The 27,263-nt window shown below is 33.7% G+C and overlaps 1 protein-coding gene across 1 annotated transcript in view; it reads left to right on the top strand.

The window, feature by feature from the left end:
• Positions 1-27,263, top strand: part of STPG2 (sperm tail PG-rich repeat containing 2) — a 536,245-nt gene that overhangs the window by 218,750 nt on the left and 290,232 nt on the right. Inside the window, exon 12 of the mRNA XM_034672291.1 lies at positions 2,705-2,864. Within this exon, the coding sequence (XP_034528182.1) occupies positions 2,705-2,864 (160 nt within the window). The remainder of the gene's footprint in view (positions 1-2,704; positions 2,865-27,263) is intronic.

Below are 27,263 nucleotides of genomic sequence, written 5' to 3' on the forward strand. Positions count from 1 at the left end.
AGTGCTTGTTATGTATCAGATAAGATTCTAAGAATTTTACATATATCATTTTAATTCTATGATTATGTCATTTTTTGATAGGGCCTGGGTTTTCCAGATGAAATCAGGGCACCTTAGATTTACCTTTAACTTGCATTGAGGCATAGCTTTTATTTCATCAGACACTTTACCACATTTTCTCTCAGTTTCTACTTGCTCTTGTTGCCTCTGGGAGCTGGACAGAGCTTCTAGCACTGCCAACCCCTCACTAGAATGGAATTTTTAATGCTCTGTATTTCTTTGAATAACTGGCTGCCAGTTCAAAGGCTGTCATTTAAGCCTATGACCTAGATTTATGTTCTAGCTAAAAAATTTGACCAGGAGGATGTGAATCAGGCATTTTTAGTTTTTGTGCCAGATCTCAGATACTGTTGGAAAGTATGTGGAATTTTCCAAACACAGGAAAAGGATACAAATAACCAGGTTAAAAAAAAAAAAGGCATGAGAAATGTCTATCATATCCACTCATTATGTGCCTTTCCTTTTTTCTGTGATATATAAAGGATCACCCATAGATATTTGATGGTCTTACCTATACATACTATTTTTTCCTGAAATCATGTTTAGAGTACCATCTGTAAGTATTGTTTAAACTATTGCTCTTAAACAGTGTTTCAGATTTGTCTTAGTAACCATTTGCCTAGGAAATTGACTTGAAATATCAATCTCTTGCTCAGACAAAATGAGAATTGAAGATGAGTAAGAAGAGCTTAGAAACATTGATAAAGGACAGAGCAGGGAATCTGTTTTCAGAGATGCATGGACATGCTATAGGAAGAGATGACCATGAACAAGGGTAGTATATCTTCACTTGGTAGAGGACACAGTGAATCTATTGAAATTTAGCATAGTAGTTTGATGAATTTTCCTCGGTGGGAACACGCTATTTTAAGAAAACTGATCACTGATGAAGTTTCTTATCTTTGCTTCAAGGCATTAAAAAAAAAAAAAAAAAGGCATTTGGCTGTGTGGCAGCAGCCAAAGCCATCAATCGTATATAGGGTAGGCACTGGAAAAAAGAGTAGGTGGTAACACCAGGCAGGGTGTTAAGGAGGCAATAACTATAATAGCTTTACATAAAAAAATTAAAATATATAGTAAGTACAATCAAGATCTTTGCAGAGTTTTCCTAAACACTCTGAATATATTGTGTGCACTCAAGATTTTTTTGTGCTTTGGTACTCTCTTCCATTTTCCTTTCACATACCACAGAAGCAGCCCAAAAGATCCAGAAGTTATCTTTGAAGCTACTACTGTTATTGCTTATATTCAGCGTACCTTTACTAAATATTCTGTTGACGCAGGCAAGACGAAAACAACTGCTGACAATTTTTAGTTGACTTACAGAATGTGGCATTTGGTGTTTGACACAGCACTTAAACCAGATACGTGGGGTCTCACGTAGGAATTTCCTCCCCTCGTACCCTTCCCATATTTAATGATTCTTTGGCAGTAGAAGGTAATGTTGTTGGCATATGCTTGAAGGAGATACTAAGGGTGTGAGAAACAAGAGAACGTATGGCTCCTAGGTGGACTTTAAAAGTATGATTTTCAGTGTCCAAATTTGTTTAACTTACTTGAAATATTGAAATACTTCCCTATTAACCCAAACTCTGAAGTTCAGTATTTTTTTTTTGCATTGAAATTAACTTTTGTAGAATAGTAAGATTATCTAATGCTTTTATGGAATTAGGCATCAATCTAAGTAGTTTACTTGTTTAATTCATTTAATTCTCATAACAACCCTATGATATATGATATAAATACTATTATTTTCTCCACTTACAAGTGAGAAAACTAAGAGTCATGGAGGTTAAGGGGCTTGCCTAGGTCCCTAAGAAAGTAAGGAGCAGGTTCTTGAAACCCAAGAAGTCTAGAGCTAGAGTCTACACTGTTAGCCACAAGAGTGTCCTTGCCTACTAGAGAATCATTAAAACTTGAAAAGTTTGGCTTTTATATATAATAGAGATGAACAGATATGAGACATAGAATATGTTACATTTTTAAATAATTTGAGGAAAATGAGTTAAAATTTTTTTCATTGAAATAATTAGCTAATAGTTTACAAGCATTAATTGTACAACAAATATATATTTTATATTTGAGTTTAGAATTATTATTATAGTTATTAATTTCCATGTGGTTTATGTTGATTAAAAATGTTAATATAACTGTAGAGTGTATAAAAAACCATAAATGATGAAAGGGAAAGCCTTTTAACTTAATTGGAATCTATTAAAAATGAAATAAGCAGTCTCAGTTGTAGAATAAGTAAAGTGTGCTCACATAGAACAGTATAGCGGAGATAGTTTTGCTGCTTATGAAAGCAAATAATTATTCTCATTCCTGTATGAAATTTGATTTTCATTATGAAATTTGAAACTGAAAATTTGATCTATATTATGAAAGCTATTTTTTTTAAGAATATGAATCTAAATTTCATAATTCTATTTATTTTACCTTAAATTTTGACAGACAAATTTACGGTCTCATTGGGAGGGTGTAAATTTAGGGATAGTCTTTTGAATTTCTTTTTTTTAAATGATTAAGAGAATTTTCATATTTTTCTACTTACGCCATTGGTTAGTGTGTACATCTGTGCTACATAGTTTTAGGTATTTTCCGTGTAAGACATGTTAATGCTCATCCATTGAAATTCTTTTAGGATATTCCAGCACCTGGCAGCTATGATGTTCAAAAATCATATGAGATGTCCCAAGTTCAACATAAATTCATGCCACCTCGTAGTTTTGTGGCTAAACTGAAACATGCCTCCTTTCTTAGCACAACTCCTCGATTCCTAGAGAAAATGACTGATGGTCCAGGTAAGTACAGACTGTTTTTTTAAAGCTATGGGGAAAAAAATCTAAGGTTTCCATTATTAAGATAGACAATTATAAACATTCCTTTATATTTACCATGCCTCTTTTAAACATACAGGACAAAAAAGATATCTGCTTATCAGTGAAAGATTTTCGATTTTTTTTCAACTGTAAGATCTGTTTAGAGTTTTATGTCTCTTAATTTTACCAAAGACCATCTTACCAGTTTTAACTTAAAGCTAGTAAAGTCATTTCCTCTTAGGGAAAACCCAAAATTCTTAATATGCTAGAAGTGTTAGAAGCGAAAGGCGCTTTACTGTGGTTTGTAAGATCAATCATACACAAGACACACATCATGTTATTCTCATGGAATTATTTTAATTTTTCTCAAGTATCAAGAAAACATCCATGTAAAAAGATAAGCATTTATTTGAGGGGGTTAAAATTCTAAAAGCAATTTTGATTTTTAAAATTGGAATTAGTTCAGCTGCTAGAAATAGTGTTCTTAGACTAAAAATGAATGCAATAACTTTCCTTAGTAATGAGGATAAATCAGTTAAGTGTTATTTCACACAGGAAAACTAGATAGAAAATAGGAACCATAGTTTCAACAGTAATTTTGAAATGTATTGCCACTGAACAACCAAACTGTTGTAATGACTCTTTATGAGAATATGAAGAGAAAAAAATGAAACAGGATGGAGAAACTCGTTCAAGGGTTTCTGATGAAAAACCCGTCAGCAAATGAGAATACTCAGAGAGCCTGTGATCCATAGAGGCTTGCTTTGTTTTTCATTGTCTTTCAAGAATCAAGTATATTGCCAACTTAAAGGTCTGTTGTTAGTCAAAATTTAACTTTTCTTATTTTCTTTTTCTTGAGTTACTGTACCATTGCTGATTTTGTCAGGTTTTAGCTTTGTTATCAAGTAGAATTCAAACACCTTTGGTGTGTCCCTGACCACACTCAGTATGTGGTCACCCAGAAGCCATGCAGGGAAATGAGTTCTTTGAAGTTCTGATACTATCATGGTCACTGTCACCAAGCACAATCAAATAATAAATATATATTCATTTCAGGGTCTCTTGAAGTAAATTATGTTAAACTTCATATTTTCTGAAGATTATTTTTTTCTCTCTGCCTTTACTGTTCTCTCTGTAAAAATTATTGTAGTTGGAAGGTATAGGAGTTTCAGTTAGATGTCAGGATTGGCGCTGTGACTTTTCATTGTTTCAGTATTTCGCCTAGGGCAAGTAAATTCACTAATTGTTTTATTAGTTTCTGTTTTACAAAATTCAGAAAATATTTGCCACCGACTTGGCTCTCATGAGAATACTAAAGATTAATAAGACTGTATTTCAAAGTCATTTTCAGAAGCTCTGAAGCTCCTTAGAAGTATAAAATCTTACTATAATATGAAGCATATTTCTTCTTGTTGTCAAGCCAACACTAGCTTCTGAAAGAATTTGGGAGAGAGGAATATCTTCATTATGAAGATAGTTACTATTTGGAAGTCAAAGACATAGTGACTGTCAAAGTCACTACACAGCTGTAGAGTAGCCAGCTTGCTAAGCAAAAAGTTTATCACACTGGTTAAACTAATAACCCATGGTTTGCCATCCTGCATCGTAAAAGTAGTCTATAATTCAAAGAAATGATAGCAGAAAACCCACATGCATCTATAATAAATACATTAGAAAACCCACATGCATCTATAATAAATAAATACATGCATTTCTGAAGGTACTACCTGATACTATGATGTATAAAATTTGATTTCCTCAGACATGTGCAGATATTGTAGTAATTAGAATTGTTCATTCTTTTAAATTTAATCTACTATTTAAGGTATACCATTCAAAACATGTCTCGAATATAGATTCAATAGGTGACCAGGGCCAATTCAATTAATATCCATGCTTCATTTTGGTAATTGAAAATTAACTCCCATTTGTCCTAATTCTCTTACACTGATCCAATCAAGGAAGAGATATTCAGGTGTGATATTATCAACTCTCTAAATAGATTCCTCATTTCTCATTGATTTTTACTTAGGCTAGGTTTTTTATTAATGAATATGACAAAGAATTATTGATTCTTTTTAGTATATACATAGTAATATGGTTTTCTGCTCTAAAATGAGAATAGTCCATTTCTGTTTATAATTCTTAATACTATCTAAATATGTTAAGTCTTGTGATTTTTTAAAAAAATTGTTATGTAATCGAAAGATACAGGGATAATAGTTCTGTTGATTATATGCTTTGTGTCAGTTTTTATCCTATGAATGATATCCTTTCATATCATATCTCAGAATTAAATTAAGAGAGAAGTGTTTTTTCAGGAAACAACAGGTGTTGGTAAGGATGTGGAGAAAGGGGAACCCTTTTACACTATTAGTGGGAATGCAGACTGATGCAGCCACTCTGGAAAATAGGTATGGAGAGTCCTCAAAAAGTCAAAAACAGAACTACCTTACAATCCAGCAATTGCATTACTAGGTATTTACCTGAAGAATACAAAAACGCTAATTCGAAGGGATACATGCACCCTAATGTTTATAGCAATGTTATCTGCAACTACCAAATTATGGAAAGAGCCCAAATGTCCATTGACTGATGAATGGATAAAGAAGTTGTGATACACACACACACACACACACAGTGGAATATTAGCCATGAAAAAGAATGATATCTTGCTACTTGCAATGGATGTAAATGGTACTAAAGAGTATTGTGTTAAGTGAAATGAGCCAGTCAGAGAAAGGCAAATATCATATGATTTCACTCATATGTGGAGTTTAAGAAACAATGATCATAGGGGGAAAAAAGAAAGACTCAAACCAAGAAACAGACTCTTAACTATAGAGAACAAATTGTTGGTTACCAGAGGGAAGATGGGTGGGGGATGGGTTAAATAGGTATGGGGATTAAGGAGTGCACCTGTCGTGATGAGCACCAGGTGATGTGTGTAAGTGTTGAATCATTAAATTGTACACCTGAAACTAATATTACCTTGTATGCTAACTAACTTGAATTTAAATAAAAACTTAAAAAAAGGATTTTTTAAATCCTATTATTTGTCACTTAAACATTGGTAATTTTATTTTACCTTTATACTAATGGGAAGGACCTTTTGGGGATATACATCAAATATTTTATAAGTCAGATAAAATTATTTTATGTTGTTATGTGTGTATATACATATACACATAATTGAAACTATAAAATGGAATCAATTTATAGAGCATGATAGGCATATTCATTCCTTGAGTCGTGACATTACTAAAAATTCAGTAGTTTGCCTTATAAAACTTAACATGTATATTGTTATCTTTATACCTATAAATAGAGTAATTGGCATATTAAAATTGATTACTGGATATTTTACATTTGTAGTTAAAGTGTTAAGAAATGAGGTTGCAAATGATATGAGTTAGGAGTTTGGTTGATAAATGAATAATAGTCTTATGGGATTTATCAACTTATAGGGCATTCATTCAATCGCTCAACATTTTATGGTGATATATTTATTTCAAATTGTTTAGAGCTTTTATTAACAACATGGAAGTAGTTTTGTTTTATTCATAAATGAAGTCTTTTCATATATTTAAGAAAGATTAAGCTCGTTTTCATTAGTCTAAATTAAAGAGGGAAATAGTACATTTGCAATCAGTATAGTTTAGACCATTAAATGTTGTGTAACCAATGAAAACACATTAGAAAAATTTAATGAAGAGATTATTAAATGAGGTGCATCACATTATAAAGCAATCTACTCTTATTGCACCAAGTTTTAATTCATAGATATGTAAATGATTTTGTGATTGATCCAGCTCAGGTAAAGTAAAATTTTTGTTAAGTGGAAGAGGGCTTAAGCATTACTTTATTGCTCATATTGCCTGGTTTTGGACATTTGGAGAAGGGAAATACTCAGCAAATTTAAAAAGAAAATGAATGAAAATATGAAGTGTGGAAAACTGGGGGCTGTTATACAATGTGGTGGAAGTATAAGTTGATATCAGTGATTCTCAAGGGCAGGCTGGCAGAATGTTTCAAATATATATGCCATTTAACCCCAAAATCCTACTTCTGAGATTACCCTAGGGAAACAATTAATGATATGCCCCGAATTTAAGCATCAAGGAAATTCACCAAAGAACACTAGTAATGAAAAATTTAAAATATACTAAATGAAAGAAGAATGGGGATTAGTTCATTCTCATACATCAAATGGATAGAATCCTATGAAAAATTTTAACATGGTATATATATTTAAACCTGGTGACAAGATAAGATTTATTTGATTAGTCATTTAACAAATATGCACTGAGAATCTCATTTGTATTCACCACTATTCCAGGGCCTTGAACAAAATATAGACATTGTTGTTTCATAGAGCTTAATCTGAGGTATGAGACATTTAATGGATTAGACATTTATGGAATAAAAGAAATAGATCAATAGATTGATAGATAAAAGAAAGCAAGGAAAAAATAAAGAAAGAAAGAGAGAAAAGAAGAAAGAAAAAAGAATGAATACCAGGTGGTTATAAATGCTATGAAGAAAAGTAAGAGAGAGAAGGAAGACCGGGAGTTCAGAGTGGGTTGAGCATAGTTTCAAAGATTGTATCAGAGAAGGCCTCATTGAGAAAATAATATATAAGTAACCTCCTTTGATTTGTTAAAGATTTTGTTTTGCTTTTCAGTTTTTAATTGTTTCCTCTAAATGAATGTACATTTCTTTATGTAAGTAAAAATTATTTTAAGATTTTTAAGTGAAGAAAAACAATTGAGGTTTAAAGCATAATTTTTATTAAAATCAAATATTTAAATGAATGGATGATTCCACAGCATGTGTGGCATATAAGATAATATTTGAAGGCTGAACATTAGAAGTACTGAGACTTACTTTGTATAGAAAATATAGATCATTTCTCATGAAAATAACATTGTGATTTCTGCATCACATTCCCACAGGAATTTATTTCAGGAAGCAAATATAATTTATCTTGGAAGTTAATTGAACATATACCATGTAGCTAGTTTTGTTCACTTTTTCAATAAACATAAGTAATACCTTTGATATAAAAATCAGTGTAGTGTGAAAACTAATTATTTATTCTATTTTCTCAGTGGCTTGTAATATTATAGCCTCGGAAATGCTATAGAGTTTATCAAAATGCAGTTTATCCCTCTTGCTGTTAACCTAATGCAGTAAATACATAATTTTTGTTGTTGTTTTTCTATAGCTTTCAGAAATGCTTTTGAGATGTTAAAATGCAAGGTGATTTTGAGTATAGGCAGAAATAGATCAGATCAATTTTGAGGATTTGTTGATTCTATATCTTTATTTAAAATGATAGATGGGTGGTTCAGTCGGTTGACTGACCTGAGTCAGATTCCATGCTGAGTGTAGGGCATGCTTGAGATTCTCATTCTCTCCCTCTTCCTCTGCCCCTCCCCACTCAAAAAAAATTATGGAAATGTTATTATTGAAAATGAACTAATTAGTTTCAATCTCAATTTTGTTTCATTGGGCATTTTATATATATTTCAAGTAAATTCTAATAATTTATACATAATTTGCAAATGATCATATTTATTTTAAAGATTTATTTATTTATTTATTTATTTATTTAAGAGAGCTGAGCAGGGAGCCTGACTTAGGGCTTGGTCCCAGGACCCTGAGATCATGGCTTGAGCCGAAGACAGAGGCTTAACTGACTGAGCCACCCAGGTGACCCTCATATTTATTAATAGGCATAGATTATAGGCAGAATTATCTATGCATAGTATATTGAGTTTTTGGAGTTATTCACTTTTTGAATGCTAAAGAATCTTGAAGACTATGGGAAAAACTTCATTTGAGAAGGAGAGAATAAGTATGCAGAGGACACGGATAGGAAAGAATTGGTATACAGTATTTTAGAACATAAAGGATAATAGAATCAAAGTCTGATATAGAGTTATAGCCTTAAAGTAGAAAATGGTATAAAGGTGTAAAGAATAATTGATGATATATGATATATGTATTTTATATAGGCAATACATAGAGGAGAGCTTATCTCAAACATTTTGTGGGTAGAACTTTATATAATGGAGTGAATTATAAATGGATAAACAAAGAGTCCATACATTTAAAAAATAATTATATTAGCTTGGAATTAAGAGGGGTAGACACAGTATATAAAATAAAAAGAGGCCTTTGGACTTTCAGATTTTTATAGGTAGGAAGTTGGCTGAAAAGCCACCTAGTTGCAGACATGGGCTGCTTTTCATGGAAAAAGAATGACTTAAGAGAACAGAGTCAGAAACCCACAGGTTGGAATCATGAAACATACTGAACAACTCCTAGGAATTAGGACTGGACCCTAATCTAGGAACTGGCAATATGTTTTCTGCTGAATTTGAAATGCCATGAGCCTATGACTACTATGTTCTTCCTGCTTTTCTCCCTTTGAATAGCTGTGTTGATAGCTTTTATCTTTTGTCTGTTCTACCATTAGTCTGTAGGCTATCCATGGGGCAGTAAGTTGTCTCTTTAGTTCAAGGCCTTTAGATTGAGAAGAATGGTATTCAAAGGGTTGTACTAAATCAGAGGAGTTTCATCCACATCTGAACCAGAATGCCACAATAGGATGAAATTTGGGAGTCTTCAAGGTAGGGTTGCTTGTATTTTACGTATGGGAGATGTGAAATGTAGCCAGAGAACGGACTATGGAAGATTGTGTTTTCCAAAGTTTTTGCCACAATATATTTCATCCTATATGTTCTTCACACAGTGCAGAATTGACACTGCTTTCATTGAGTACTGGAGTTTATTTCCAGTTCCCTGGTGAACCTTTGGTGTTGCTTCTATAGAGTGTGGCAGAAGAGTTGCTATGTGACTGTTGAGGCTAAATCAGAAAAACTTCATGCACCCCTGGATGGTCCTCTCAGAATGCCTACTCTTGAAAGTAGCAATCCTACCAGTGCAGCCAGGGAGAGGTCCATGAAGAGGAAATAGGCCCGCAGGCCTAGCTCACAGCCAACATCCAGCATGGACTAACCAGCCTTGTGAGTGAGTGGAAGTAGAAGCAGAACTTCCAGTCCCCAGTCAGGCTGCCCCAGCTGTCACCCCGTACTGCTGCAATGAGCCTTCTCCTCTGAGTCATGACTAAAGTGCAGACTTTTGAGCAAAATAAATACTGGTTGTTGTTGAAGCCACTGGTATTGAGGGGTAGATTTTTATGCTGTAGTAGGTAATCAGAACAATTTCCAAGTAGAGAAAGACAAATGAAGGCAGATAAAGTTAGTGCTAAGTAAAAATATGGAATAATTGGACTGGTTGGGCAAGACAAGGCTTCAGTATAGTCTCAAAGGTGATGTGGTCCAAGAATAGGAAGTTGATAGTCTATGTAATTAACAAGTTGAAGATGTATTCATGCCTACAATTGAAATTGAATAAAGAGTATGTCTAAGTCCAGGATTAGAAAGGTATTAACAGTAATATTAAACTATCTAAGAAATATTTGATAGGGTAATGTAATAAGATGATCCATGTTCTGAAATCATGTAAGAAAGTGGGAGAGAACATTATAGACACAGAGGAAAATCATTCTATTTAGATAAATTAATGATTAAAATCGACATGTTGTATTTTATGAAAGTTTTAAGTTTTCAAAGCATTTCATATATATTACTGGATTTTCACAACTAGGTTATGAGTTAATGATCGCTGTCTTTATAAGGGAGAAAGTGGAAAATCATATAATTAGAAAGGAAAAGAAAAAACTTGCTCGTATTAACACAGTTAGAAAATAGTATAAACAGGAATAAGACCCAGATGGTTCATTTTTTTGTTCATTCATTCGTTCTTTATAAAAAATTCTTTTTGAGCACATACTATGTTTCAGGCACTTCTATGAATAAAGGAGTACTACTTAATCCTTGTCCTCAAATCTCATACCAGCAAGGGAGAAAAATGTCTACAGATAATTGTAATAAAAATTAATTATTAGTGTTCCCTACATCACAATTGTTTCCAAAATCACATACAAATTTATTATCAAATGAATTAATATTATTTGAGAGTGAAAGTCCAAGATTGGTACAAATTTGAATTATATTATTTTCTTCAAATTAAATCAATGGAAGGAAATAAAAAGCGAAGTACAGAAATATCTATATTACAGAAAGACGTTGGAAATAAACTGCTAATGATAGACTATTTGACATAATACACAGAAGTCAATGGAATATTATTTGAGGATGAAAAATCATAGTGTTTTCTTCTGCAGTGCATTTTTCTTTAGTGTGAATTAGCTCATATAATATGTTATTTAAGAATAGGGCAAAGAAATCAGTAAAACTCAGAAATTGTCTTGGTTCAAATGTAGTTATGTTTTGAGGCAACAAGTATCAAACTTTCTTATGATTAAAGAGAAAGACTTAACAATATATGAAGAACTTAGGGAAAATGAGCCAAAAATTACACAATTGTGCCTTAGTGATCAGCTTGTTACTTATCTGCTATACTTTTCACCTTTGAGGAAGCTAAAAGAGCAGATAAAGAGGTTGCAAAGACATTTCTCTTTGTGTGAAAAACCAAACCAGCCACATACCCCCTCACAAAACAAAACAAAAAAACCCAAAACAAAACCTCACAACAAAAATCCTTGATTCATCAAGTCTTCACCTCAGGTCAGATTTTTATTATTTTTTTTCAGATTTTTTTTATTGATGGAACTTGTTTTTATTAGGAGTGAATGACCTCAAAGACCTAGGTCTTGAGAAAAAAAGAAGCATAATCTCTAGAGTTAAAGGCTGCAAAGGATGGGATGATACTGATGTCAAGTGGGGATTTAACTGTGCTCTTTTTAATGGATTAGAACACTATCTGTTGGTATACTGGTTTCTAAGTTCTTCTTTTGTGTGTGGTAAAATACACATAACATGAAATTGATCATCCTAACCATTTTTTAAATATTTATTTATTTATAAGATTTTATTTATTCATTCACTCATTTTAAAGGGAGAGTGTATGTGGGTGGGGGGAGGGGCAGAAGGAGAGAAGCAGACTCCATGCTGAGTGTGGAGCCCACCCTAGGGCTCAGTCTCAGGACCCTGAGATCATGACCTGAATCCAAACCAAGAGTCTGATGCTTAACCAACTGATGCACCCAGGTGCCTCATTAACCATTTAAAAAAAAATATTTACTTATTTATTTGTGAGAAAGAGCGAGAGAGCATGAGTGGGAGGGGCAAAGGGAGAGAGGGAGAGAGAATTTCAAGCCGATTCCATGCAGAACACATAGCCGGATGTGGGGCCTGATCCCACAACGTGGAGATCATGACCTAAGCTGAAACCAAGAGTCTGAGGATTAACCGACTGTACCACCCAGGCACCCTGATCCTCTTAACCATTGTTAAGTGTGCAGTTCAGTGGTATTAAATACACTCATAATGTTCTGCAACCATTAACACCATCCATACTCAGAATTCTTTTCATCTTGTAAAATTGAAACTCTATACTCATTAAACAATAGCTCTCTATTACCTCTCCCTGTCCCTAGCCCCTATTAGCCTGGGAGTGGATGAAGGGCCCACTGCTGTGGAGAATGTAAAAAAGAATGACACAATCTTCATACTTTGTTCCCCAGTATATACTATGAGGAAGTGAATCTTAAGGGAGAAAGAAAAAAGAAATTGGGGGAAGGGATAATACAATCTTTATTCTGTTGTAATTTTAATTCTGAGTAACACCCAACTGTGTCACTGGCCAAACTACTACTCTAGATTCATGTCTGGTTACATATTCATCATAGTTTCTATATTGTTGGTTGAAAGAAGTCTAACTGCACCAGGCACAGGTTGTGTTAGTCTTTGATATACCACTCCAACATGAAAAGATTGTATTGACAATAGTGTGATATTTAGCATTAGGGTAGGGGGAGAGGATTAGGAAGAAAGGAAGGAAAGATAGGAAGGGAAGGAGGAAGATAGATTTTCTTGACCGGGTTGAATGGTAGTAAAGTGTAGAAATGTGTGTGTTTGTTGGAGAAGGGATGTTTCTTCTAAGCCCAGGGAATATAATCATAGAAATTAGAATCAAAGTGTAAAATGTTATTAACTAAATAACAAGCAGGTGAGGTTAAGGGATGGGGAGATAGGAAAACTGAAGATTGTGATATTCTTGAAGTGGTTCTACTTTTTATATGTAATTATTACAATCTTTGTGGTCAGAAATTATGATTTTGCAGCTGTTAATTTTATACCTCACGAATTAGAAAACCTAGTATCTACTTCAAGTTTAATCATTTCCATGTAGGATAATGTTGCAGTTGAATACATGAAAAATATGTTTCAGTCAGATATAATATTCTTTTCAAGCAATTCATGTCTACTTTTGTAGAGCCAATCCTCTTTGGAAATGCTACACAACAGTTCTAAAATTAAGTTAGAATTCAGAGACTTGGAACACAGAAAAACAACTCTTTTTATAATAGAAAATACAATAAATTTTTAGAATAGTTCAATGTAGGATTATTATATAAAGTTATATAAAATGTATCTAGACAATGCTGTAAATTTATTGAAATTCAACATTATGTTATGATAGTTTTATATGGTAGCTTTACAGAAAGATTATATTATCCAATTTGTTATACTTATTATAACTGCATTTCAGTTAAAACACTTAACAATCTCCTTGTTCTTTTTGAAATATTTTGAAACCCATTAGTCTGTCAGTGACTTGGCATTGCTCTCTAATTGCAATAGATATCAAGTGATAAAAATTGATTTTTTTGTACCTCACTTTGAAGAGTCAGCATTGGTTACCTGAATACATTACAATTCCTTTCAAACATTTTTCCATGTTGTTAAAAGTTTTCATTTCTGAGTTTAAGATTATATGTGCTGTTTTTCTTCACTACGGAATGATTTGCATTTTGAGGAAATGTAATGAAATGTGGAATTCTAAGAAATGTTACAGTATTAAAAATATTTTTTAAAAGTCTACTTTTTATACATAAAACTAAATTATACCAACATAGGTTCATTGTGTCCATCTCTACCCATTTTGGGTATCATGTAATTTTTATTATAAATATATTACAAAACAATAATGGAAATAACAAATTTATATCTCCAGGAGACAATGAAACCTTGTGGCCTTCCCTACTAATAAAAAAGTATTACATTAAAAATATTGTAGAAAAGTACACAAATTATTAGTTTATATCTCAGTGCATTTTTATAAATTGAACTGCCCATGTAACCATTATCAAATGGAGAAACAGAACATCACAAGCATTCTTAACCCCTCCCCTAACTCTGTCCTAGTCACTAACCATTATTCTGGCTTCTGTTACCATTGGCTTATTTTCACTATTTTCAACTTGTGTAAATTGAGTAATAAGGTGTGTTTTGTGTATGGCTTCTTTCACTCAACCTTATAATTTGTGGCCTATAAACCATGTTGTTTCAGGTGGCAATCATTAGTTCATTCTCGACATAAGAATGTATCACAGGGGTACCTGGGTGGCTCAGTCAGTTAAGCATCTGACTCTTAGTTTCAGTACAGGTCATGGTCTCATGAGTCATGGGATGGAGATCCAAGTCAGGCTCCATGCTCAGTGGGGAGTCTGCTTGAGACTCTCTCCTTCTCCTTCTGCCCCCTTTGCCTCTCTTGTATGCCTTGTCTTTCCCTCTCTCTCTCTCTCTCTCAAGACTTGTTTTATAGCCTAATTGGTATTTAGTAAATATTTCACTTACACTTGAAAATGTGTATTTGTCAGTGGTTGCATATAATGCTATCGATGTCAGCTAGATCAAGCTTATTAATTGAATTTTTCATATTTTCTCTATCTTGCTTAATGTATTAGTTACTTTGAGTGTTATGTCCAAAAAACCCCACTATGATGATGTGTTTTACAATTACTCTTCATGGTCTGTTTAATTTAACTTAATAATTTTTGAATCAATACGATTATAGGTAACTACGTATTATAGCCTTCTGTTGAACTGAACATTTTATCATATTATAATACCTGTCTTTATCTCATACTTTCTAGCTATATCAGCCTTTTGTTGTTGTTGTTGTTAGAATTGGTCTGGCATATCACTGTTCATTCTTTTACTTTCAACTATTCTCTGACTATATGTTTTTAGTGGGTCTCCTTTGTTACTAACATATTCGGGAATAGGTGGATTTTTTTTTTTTTATAACCGGGTTACAAAATCTCTATTTTCTATTGTTTTCTACTTTTCTGTATTTCTTGCCTTTTCAAAAAAAATGACTCAGGGCCTCCCCACCATCCTTTACCACCACCCTATTTCATCTGTTTGCTCTACTGGTTTGGAACCTACATACTCTTATTTTTGCTTTTTTAGTAAATGCCCTTGGTGTTGCTATATGCACACTTAATAGCGTTTATATTTCATCCAGATCTTTGCTTTCCTGAACAATGCTTTAGCTTTGTTTTCTTTAACCTTACAGATTGTCTTCTGCAATAAATTGCTATTCAGGTTCACCCATATCTATTATTTTTTCATTTCCTTTCTAAAGTTCAGACATTCCTCCTAGGATTGTTTTTCTTCTTGAAGTGTATCTTTTAGAAGTTCCTTTAGTTACAGACTTTAGTGATAAATACTTTCATTTATTCATTCAAATCAGTCCATACTGTGTACTGGGCATAAAATAATACATACAAAAATCCCTGCACTCATAGAACTAAAATTCTAGGAAGGAAGACAGATAATAGCATGATAAAACATAAAATATATAGTTATGTTCTTTTTTAAAAAAGATTTTATTTATTTATTTGCCAGAGAGAGAGAAAGAACAAGCAGGGGGAGCGGCAGGCAGAGGGAGAGTCAGGCTTCCTGCTGAGCAGGGAGCTGATGTGCGACTTGACCCCAGGACCCTGGGATCATGACCTGAGCTGAAGGCAGACGCTGAACCAGCTGAGCCACCCAGGCATCCCTCTATAGTTATGTTCTGTCTTACATTGTGTAGCAGAAAAAATAAAGCAGAAAAATGTGATATAAAATTTTAGATAGGATAAAGGAAGTCTTACTGGGAAGGTGACTTTTGAATCAAGACCAGAAAGAACTGAGGGAACGTGAAGGTATCTAATGAAAAAGCGTTGCAGACAAAGGGAATGGATTCTACAAGAGGGCCTGGCAAGTTCAAGATAACAGCAAGGAGGCCAGTAAGGCTCTCCCAGAAAGGATTACTTGTAAATATAGTAGGTGTGCCCAGAGATGTAATGTATATCCAGATGATACTTGGCTTGGTAGGTCGAGCTTCATGGTGAGATCAAAGGCTATTAGAGGGTCTTGAATGGACTATTGATATGATTTGTTTAACAAGTTTACTCTGTACATTATAGCCTGGAGGGGAGCAAGAGAAGAAGCAATTAATAGTCTATTGCTGTTCCAGCGAGAGATGATGGTGGCTTAGAGCAGCGGGCTGGCTGTCAGGGTGGTGTCACAGTCCAGGTATTTTTTGAAGGCGAAGCTGATAGGATATGCCATTGGTTCTGATGGAGGCTATGAGAAAAAGATAAGCCAACAGTGACTTAGAGGTTTAGGTCCAAGCAACTATCAGGGGAGATTTGCCATTAACTTAGATGGAGACAAATCTAAAAGATGTTGATTTTGGAGAGACTATCAGAAGCTTAATATTGAACAAATTAACTTAAAAAAATATAAAAATATCTTAATGTCATCCTTATTCTTGTAATATAACTTTGCTGGCTGTATCGTTCTATTTGATATCTAATTTCCTTAGCACTTTAAAGAGTCATACTACTGACTTCATGGTCACTGCTGACAATTCAGTCCTCAAATTGTCATGCCTTTTTAGTTTATCTGTCTTCTTTACCTGTTTCTGAGATCTCCATGTTTTTCATATTTAGTGGTCTTCTTGTATCTCATACTCGTACTGAGCATTCCTTTGTCAATGGAATTTTTCCCATTTGTTGCAATCATTCAGGAATTTTTTTTGTCTTTAATTTTCATTAACTTGAATAGATATGAGTATTTTATTTATTTGCTTGTTTATTGTATTTGTTCTGCTTGGATCTAGCTGAACCCTCTCTCTGAGCTCATATGCTTTTCTCTCATTCTCAGAAACTCCCAGTAATTATTTCTTTTCATATTTCTCCCCAGCCTTCTTTATATTTTATTTATTTATTTATTTGCTAGCTGAAGTTGGCACTTCTAGCTCCAAATAACTTTATTTTAGTATCTTCTCTTTATGTCTTTGTTGTGGGTTCTTGGAGTATACTTTGACCCATTTTCCAGCTCACCCATCTGCAAGAGCTTTCATTCTGCTTTCAAGCCTTGTATTTATAGTTTTGTTCTATGATCTGAGAAATGATTTCTATATCTACTTTCATTTTTCATAAATGTCTGTTTTTATTATATCCCACATTTTCTAACATTTTATATGTGTTAGCTTACCTGTTTTAGGACATTAAATATTCTGATTTAAAACTATGATTCTGAATGATCCTTTATTTTGTTTCTTTGGTTGTAAAAAATATCCCTTTAATTGAGTTGTCTTCCTTTAAATGTTTGTCAGTACTTGATTTTTGTGCTCATCTTTGTAATTGAGATTCCTTGCTAGACAGAGAGTTTATAAAATGTATCATGCAAATTTGGCTGTTGTTTTCAAAATAAATGCTAAATTGAATGGGACATGAGAATTATAGGCATAGAACAAAGACCTGGGAAAGCTAGAACACATGGTCACACAATTGTTAGACTCTAGAATGTCTGTGTTGGTATATCCCACCAGGGCCAGGGGAAGGAGCTGCTGCTATTAGGGCTTGCTCTCTGAACTGTTTTCAGTAAGAAGAAAATATAGCTAAAATGTAACAATAAATGGGGGTACTTTAACATTTGGTCTTCACATACTGTATTTCACTAACCATCTGAGACACTTCCCTTATGTCTCTGTCCCTGCTTTTCCACTTGTTCTCTCTGGTCCAGCTACCTTTCCATACCTGTCCCTGGCTGAACACAAGACAGAGACTTATGTGGCTTCTTGGGAGAGGTAAGTGGTAATGCTTAATTGTTCTTGCTCAGGTGCCTCAGATAACAACTCTTGTCGGTGCCCGCCTCTCCCCAGTTCTATCCTGCATACTTCTTGCTCTTTCGGTGCATGCCCTGGACTGAAGTTTTATTCAGTCTTGCCTACTTTCATTCTTTCAGAAATTTTCCATGATCGGAAAAGTATATAGAGAATATCCCTGACTTATGATGGTTTGACTTATGATTTTTTGACTTTACAATGTGAAAATGATACCCATTTGATAGAAGCCGTATTTTGAATTTTGAATTTTGATCTTTTCCTGGGCTAACAATATGCCTTAGGAAGCTCTCTTCTGATGCTGGGCAGTGGCGGCAGCCACAGCTTCCATTCAGCTGTGTGATCACGAGGGTAAACAACTGATATTCTTGCAACCATTTTGTTCCCATGCAGCCATTGTGTTCTTCGCTTTCAGTACAGTATTCAATAAATTATGTGAGATAATAACACTTTTGTAAAATAAGCTTTGTGTAAGATGATTTTACCCAACTGTAGGCTAATGAAAGTGTTTAGAGCACATTTAAGGTAAGCTAGCTAAGCTCTGATGTTCATAGGCTAGGTTTATTAAATGCATTTGTAACTTAAACAATATTTTCAACTTAGATGGATTTATCAAGGTATAAACCCATTATAAGTCAAGGAAGATCTGTATATATTCTTTTCATTTCTAGAGTTTGCATATTAAACCTGACAGTCACTAAATTCATTGTTACTGTTGTTTAGGATATATTTCCAGCTGTTTAGTAACCCTATCATTTTTAGAGTTGATAGTCTATCCTTACTCACTATGGTAGTACAGTAGTCCCTGCCTCCCATCTGTGGTTTCCCTTTTCATGATTTCAGTTACCTTCTGTCAACTGTGGTTGGGAAACAGGTGGTCTTCCTTCTGACATATAGTCAGAAGGCCAGTAGTAACCTAACGTTATGTCATGATGCACACTATTCTTCTTACTTTACCTCATCACATAGGCATTTTATCATCTTACATCATCACAAGAAGAATTAGTGTAAGTACAATACAATTATATATATGTGTGTGTGTGTGTAGTGTATATATGTGTATATATACATATATATATGAATATATATGTGTGTGTGTGTGTATATATATATATATATATATATATATATATATGTTTTTATTTAAATCCCAGTTAGTTAACACACAGTGTAATATTAGTTTCAGGTTTACAATTTAGTGGTTCAACACTTACACACAACACCTGGTGCTCATCACAACTAGTGCCCTCCTTAATCCCGATCGTCTAGTTAACCTAACCCCCCCACACACACACATCTCCCCTTTGGTAACCATCAGTTTGTTCTCTATAGTTAAAAGTCTGTTTCTTAGTTTTCCTCTCTCTTTAATATATTCTGGGATAGAGAAAGAGAGAGAGAGGGAGAGAGGGATATTACATTAACTTTTATTAAGTATATTTTTCTATTTTACTATTAGTTATTATTGTTTATCTCTTACTGTGCCAAATTTATAAATTAAACTTTATTGTATGTATGTATGTATGCATGTATGTATAGGAAAAACATGATATATATAAGGCTTGGTACTATCGGTGGTTTCAGGCATCCATTGGAGGTTTTGGAATGTACCCCCCACAGATAAGTGGAGGAACTACTATATTGTGAGCTACTCATTACTGCTATAATGTTTCTAGACTAGTTGAACTTTATGATATACACATTTCACACAGTTAGCAAAGTAATCTTTCTAGAAATGTGCAGTATGAACTTAGTTTTATTTTTAAAGATCAATATTGATAAAGTTGTAGATTTGGTATACATGTCTATATTTTAAAAAGGAATTCACACAAGTATTTATAAGATGCATCATAATATGTATATGTGTCAAAAAAGAGAACAGGTTGCTGTATATTGAAGTCACCTTGCAAAAATGCTTTTTTATATGATTACTATCTTGATAACGTCACAGCAGTTCCATTTATGCGATTCATAATCCTGATAATTGTAGAGACATTGAAGTTTGGCTAATCTTTCTAATTGACTATAATATAAAATAAGATTGCATATCTGTAAACAAATTAGAAGGAAAACTATCAATTTGAGATTCAATGTGATATAATATAAGCTATATTTCATATGGATTATTTGTATTCTGAAGTATTTTTGACTCTGACAACTTTAAAATTGCATTCAGTACTAGGCAGAAAAATGGAGTTACATAAAATCATAACATCAGTGTAGTGTATGAAGTAGAGATAATAGTTGTACTCTTAGCCATTTCATTCATTGTTCAGCATGGCCTTCTGAACTGTGTTTTCCAGTCAAGTTATTTTGTAAAGATTAAATTAAATTCATTGCATGCTTTCAGAGATTGTAACAATTCCTCTCTGTTTAAACTATACTGTGAATTTTTTTTTTTAGTGTAGGAGAAAGTTCAGAAAGACAGTTTTCCATCTCGCTGCACTTTTTCAGAATGGTTCTCATATCTCAACCACAAGGTTTTATTAAATACAAATTGAAGTGAACTTGTGTCAGTAAGAAATAATGAAAACATACTTTCAGTGGTCTTCTTTGCTATTTCAGAGTACAAGCATAAATAGTACTTCAGATTACTTAGAGATTATGCAAAAGTTTGGTAGAATTTGAGTAATTTATAAATAGAATATTATCAATGATGAACAACTAAGTGTCATGAATTTAGGTTTGGTAGTCAGAATAATGCCTTCCCTCGCTGCCCCCCTTCAAGATGCCTATGCCTTAATCTCCAGAGCCTGTGAATATATGTGAATGTTACACGGCGAAGGGATTTTACAGATGGAATTAATGCTGTTCCTCAGGTGACCTTAATTTAGGGAGATTATCTTGTATTATCTTGTATCAGGTGGGCCTGATCTAACCACATTGGCCCTTAAAATTGGAACAAGAATGCGGAAGAGTTAGTGAGAGATGCAGCAGAAGAAAGAGGAAGAGGAGCGAGTTAAAAAGTGAGAAGGATTCTACTTTTTGCTGCTGGCGCTGAAGATGGAAGAGGGAGGCTTTGAGTGAAATATTATTTATCTTTTCGATGAAGCCCACATATCCTGGATAAACAAAGACATACAGATACATTTCAATATAAGAAAACTACCCATTAGTATCCCTCATGAACACAAAGAAATCTTTAAGAAAATATTACTGAATTGAATTTTGCTGTGTGTTTTGCTCTCTTCATAAAATTTATGTCCCTTGAATTTTATCTTTTCAACTCCAAGCAGTTAGTCAAGGTATTTTTCTAATCTAAAACATTTCTCTTCTTAAGTGAAATTTGGTGCCAGGTGGGGAAAAATGCTTTTGTTGTTTTTGTTTTGCTCTTGAGTTTTATTTTTTCTTAGCCCTGATGCATATATTTTACTTTTGCCCTTCCCCCATTTTCTCCTTCACATTTATCTTTCTGTCATAACCACCGTAACATCTGAACACAGACTTTTAAAAAGAGGTCCATTTTCTTATTCTAATTGTCAACTATTCATTTGAATGAACACAAACCCATAAAAAAGAATATTTATTACAAATTATAGTATAACTTGAAATGGAAAATGCTTGGAAAAACTTACACAGTGACTTAACATCATTCTCTTAATGGTGGTAAGAGTAGTCTGTAGTAGGAGAAACTCTCATAGAATAGACTTACATGGTACTCTGATGTATTAAATTTTTATACTGTAATAAACAAATGGCTTGGAATTGCCTTTCACAATACCTTCTGTTTGGATGCTATATACTTCTAGATGAACAATTTTCAAATATATGTTAAGCTTTGTTTTTCTCTAATTACCATTGATTTAAAAAAGCCTCTTGGAAAAATACATGATTTAACACAGCAATTACAATCTACTTTAAAGACTAGTAAAATTATGCTGCTTGTATTTATTTTAAAAGATATATATTTTTTCGGTACCAGGTTTCAGCACACACGAAAAAGAAAATAAGAAGAAAAGATATATATATTTGGTATCTAGGGCAGTTACAGCAGAATACTAGATCTTTGCCGTGCCTTTATTTTTTCACATGCAAAATAGTTTTTTTAATCTTTGATCAGAAAATTCAAAAGCATCTCAGGCAGAGTTCATTGGAAAACATTTTTATAGAGGATTGTCCTTTTGAGGCAATACAAAAGATTGCATTAGAATAATTTTGTCAGAATTTATAGATGTAATTCTAACACTTATTCATTTTCACTTTGTTAGCAATGATATTTATGGTTTTAAGAAATAACATTATTCTCCATCATAATGATATCTTACATTTTAGTAGTTTTTGTAACTGATTGCATGAAATGACATAATGAAGAGCACAATTTCCCTATCTTGTGTATCTCTGTTTGCTGTTTAGATAGATTAATATTATAAATATCATCATTGAGCTATCTTAGTTGTTTTCTGTGGTAGAGAATAAAGTCAACTATGAGCACCTGGGGGAAGAAACTTATTCACATTTCGGGAAGACTCATAGAAAGGTTGGCTGAATGCATTCCTTCAAGTGTGTTATTATAAATATTTATATAAATTAGTTCACATACTATAGGACAATATTTGTAAGCCCCATATATACTATTAGGATTAAAATGATAAACAGAGATGAGGTGGAATGAACTATAACAAAATTTTCATTCAGGAGCACTTCATGATAGTTAAGAATGTAACTGGTGAACTGTTAAATCAGAAGTTGTATTTGATAGTCATCTAGGTCAGAGTTGATGGAATGCCTTGTCATGAAGAAGAATTGAACAAATTGCCTTTATCAGTTTTAGTCACCTTTGATCCAAGTGAAAGAAAACGAGAGCTGATTCTTGCGAATTTTATTTATGCAGGGTAAAGGCTTTAGACGCATCTTGAAATTATATTTCATGGAATTGTAGAATCTTTAAGGTAGACAGGACTTTATATATCATCCGATCCAATGTCTGCTTACAAATCAGGAATGTGAAAGCTCAAGAGTTAAACGATGTTCAACCATCACATAGCTAGTGAGAGAAAGAGCCAAGACTGAAATCTAGGTTTCTCAATATTTAGTCTAATGGTATTTCCCTCCACTATGGACTTTCTGGAGGGGGGAAGCAATCTCAAGAAGCAGCTATATTATGGATATAGATACAAAGCAATCTCAAGAAGCAGCTATATTATGGATATAGATACAAAGAATATAACAGGATATATAATTATTCAATTTTTTCTTTAAAGAAATATAGTTAAATAAGTATATTCATAAAGTGACCAACAAGGGTACATTTATAGATTATTTGTTAACTCATTGTATAGTTCTCTTTATTAACTGCCAGTTGATTATATAAGTCCAAATTACTTGAACTATAGAAAACACTATTTCCTATGTTATTTTTAGTATTTTTCATAACATCATAATAAATATTAAATAACATATATCATTGAATAATAAGATAAGAGATTCCAGAGCCAAGATTCTGCCATAGTCCTACTGATTCAATATAGAACTGCATTTAAAATTTTTTATAGTTGGCTTATATGGGACAGGAAAATATTCAGTGATGATGAATGAAAACTTTATTGGCAAGCATTTTGATGTCTTAATTTCTGTAATGATTTTTTTCTAAAATTCAGTATCACAACATCCCTATAGCAACATAAACATCATTATTTAAATCTCTAGTAGTGAAATGTTATTATCATACATAATTGGCAGAGGCAATTTAATAGTAAATCAAGAAAATTTGTTTCAGAAAAGTAGCAGATAGTCCTTTAGTAAAAAATGGAATTTCTGACACATAGAAAATTACCCCAACTATTTTATGCATGTTAAATTTTCGTTTTACAAGTAAGGATAGGCCATAGAGAGAGCACATAATCCTCATCTTTGACTGATAGCTTCTAAAGTCAGAAAATGGATAGATTGAGGTTGAATATCAGAGGCGTAATTTGAGAAATAAAGAATGGTTAATCCACTATGAATAACAACTGAAGAGAGATCATTTCTATTCTAGTTAAAGCAAGTATTAGGGCCAATAGTATTTAGTCTAAAATAATGAAAGGTAGGTAGAGAAGTTAACTAATATCTTTTAAGTTAATAAGAAAATGGGGGCTAACAATACATTTTACATTTGGTTGTAAAACCAACCAAGGAGTAGCTCTTATATGCAGAAAGTAAGAAACTGAAAACTTTATTGATTTTACAATCCTTACTGTTGTCACTAGAACAGGATTTTACAATCCTTTCTGTGGTCCCTGGTATAGCAACATGGCTGGGAAAACCTTGTGCAGGACCAGGAAAAGCATTGTTTTACTAACCGCAGGGTCCATAGGGAAGATTCCTGTTAGGAACTGGGATTTTTTGACTCAGTTTTTTGTTAACCAGGAGACATGATTAAATTGCCCCTGGCCTCAGTTTTTTACGGTTGGGTTCAACTGGGACCTTTCAGTTTGATTTAAAAGAAGAGACTATTTTGTGGCATCATTTCGGCTAAAAATTGACAGGGAGAAAACTGACAAACCTGTATAGGTAGTTGTTGCAATTTAACTGTAAACTGAAGGGTCAACAGTACTTCCTCTTTGACTAAATGGGAACATTTATTTCTGCGCTTCTGTGGAGTTACTCCTGGATCAGTTCTTCAGTGTGAAGTGCAACGTGACCATCCTCTAACCTTTATTTACCAAGCTCATGAATAATGATGGTGATTAAGCGTAATGAGCTAACCTTTTATTTGTAATAGTACTTAATAGTTTTCAAAGCTCTGGAAAAAAAGCCCTTTTAATTCTTAAAATAAACTTGTGAGGTAGGCAGCATAGATTGGACATTATTCTCCTACTATTCAGAAAATTAATAAAGGGAAGAACCAGCACCGTATTCTAGATTTTTTGGCAGGCACTCCAAGTGCTTTTTTAGTCTCACTTTGTTGCCTCTCCAAATCCCACTACACTGAAATATAACAACAATAATAAAGAACACTTATCTTTTGGAGATATTTCAGAGATCATCTTTTTATATTTGATTGATCTATTTAATTTTATTAAAATAGTATATATTAATAACAGGCAAATAAATAAATGATTGCCTCTTGCTTTTATCCTGTTTTCTTCCCCTTCATCTCTGTCAATTTCTTTTTACACCAAAGTTCTGTTCTCCAAGGACCCTATTTACTTTTTCTCTTTTTGTTCCCAATAATTCTTCCACTTTTTTCTCTGTCATATGCTTTATATCCTTTCTATTTATCAACCTTTCTATTATAAGATGGTAGATAGGATAGACTAGTTATTTCAGTGTTCCTTGGAATCTAATTCAATCTAGAGCAGTAATGCATCCAGATAAAAGACTACAAACTAGTAGTCCATTCCAGCTAGGTGTAACCATTGTCTAAGTTTGGACATCATTATGTGGGACATGTGGGAAGACTGCTTCAAGTGGAGACAGACAGGTGATGCTCTTTGCCCCTTCCATATCATCTTCTCCCCTCAGAGCTCTGGTAGCCATTTTTTTACCTGGAGCAAAATGTCACTTTGAGGTGAAAAGATAGGTTCCATGTCCAGTGGGAGAGAAAGATGGGAAGGAGCTGGGTTCCTCACTAGTGTTGAATCGACACTCTGATGATAGTCTTGCTGATTTCTTTTTTTGTGTGGAAAGAGATAAAACTCACATTTCTTTTGGGTTTTTGGTATATTTGAGAATTCCCAAGTAGAATTTTTTCTTTCAGGCTTATGGCCTAAGTAAAATTAAATTACTTTAAAATAAATATATGCTGAAAGGTTTATTTTATTTAATGTATGGAGCTAATATATCAAATATTTTACAAAAAGTTATCATTATGTTAATACTCAAGTACTCTTTTTTGATGATTTATTTAAATTTCTATAAGCATTTATTATTAAAAAGGAATATATTTTTCCTAAGGAATCTAGCTAACAACCTCGCCTGTAAGAACGATGTTGGCTGTCAGTCTATTCACTATTTATTTAAATAGTTGATAATTATTAACAATTGTTTTGTGTATAACATTACAAATTGAACAATCATCATTTCCTCTTGTAGCAATAAACATGCAGTTACAGCCAAATGATAGAATTTGAACATTTAATACACATAGGGAACTTTAAAGTTATTTTTGGAATGCTTGCCTATATTCGAGAGTGACTATTCAGGTATTAATAATAAATCTTAATGACATGTATGCCAGTTATCAATTTATTGCCTCTCAGCCTCAAACTCACTCTGTAACACATGGTGCAGCAAATGGATAGAGTCAAATTCCTTTAAACATTTCTCCTTTTCAGTGAATATGATGTTGAACATTCTCAGTAGAGGGTCCTGAAGGGACACTACAGGAAGAAGGAGCTCTCCTGCTCTTTCTGGCCACTTAATGCTGAGTCATTGGTATGGGAGGAAAGCCATATGGTTATATGCTGTTGCAGGCATCCATCTAGAATGCACAGACCCCCTGCAACCTTGCAGGCTTTGTCCTGGTGATTACTTTTCTGTAACCCTCTCAATATGGATACCACACTCTCAAGTTCTCTTGCTCACACGGTCACCCCTATTTCTGCTTGCCTTTAACCCACCCCAGGTTTGTTTCCCATGGTCCCTGTGCTATGGACCTACAGACATGGATACTCTGTGCTCCAGGCCTCCTGCTGTACCAGGGCTCCTGTTCTCTCTGCATATCCATGTGCCCAGTCTTCTACACGTCTGCATGCTGCCTGTTGGCAGTGGCTCATATACACACTGTGTGCTTCAAGCCTTCTGCTGCATCAGAACCCTAATTCCCTCTACATGCACACATGCCTGGCTATATTCACCTATGTCTCACCACACCCTTGCTACCCCCTCCTGCCCTTTAGAGGGATGCTTCTTGCTTGCTCACCAACTACAGACCAGCTGTAGGCTGCAAAAACCAGAAAACTTCTTTGTCACCCCGTAGGTTTCAAAAAAGTTTGAAACCCAACCTGAGAAAGGAGGGCCCCCCTTTCCATATTTGTCCTACTTTGGACGTTCTCCCTCAGTCCTAGGGCAAAATACAGAGTTTTCTTATATCCTACTTACAACTCTCTTATCATAGTTAATAATTCTTTATATTAAACTTTCTCTATTTAAATCACTGTGAGCTTTCAATCACTCACAAACGGTCTGACATCAATACAGCATGCTTTGTTCCTGTAATAGTTGTGATGCTAGCAGGATCTAATGGTAATGGCCATGATAACAAGTACCACAAATAATGCCCCCAAGCAGTACATTCACTTTTTCCCAAGTTGAATAACAGAATTTATCTCTAAACCCAAAATTAAAGCTTTGGGGCACTCCTACTGTTAGCATTCAACATTTCTCTCCTGAACTCCATCT

This window comes from Ailuropoda melanoleuca, chromosome 11 (assembly GCF_002007445.2).
Source record: "Ailuropoda melanoleuca isolate Jingjing chromosome 11, ASM200744v2, whole genome shotgun sequence".
NCBI classification, from domain to species: Eukaryota; Metazoa; Chordata; class Mammalia; order Carnivora; family Ursidae; genus Ailuropoda; species Ailuropoda melanoleuca.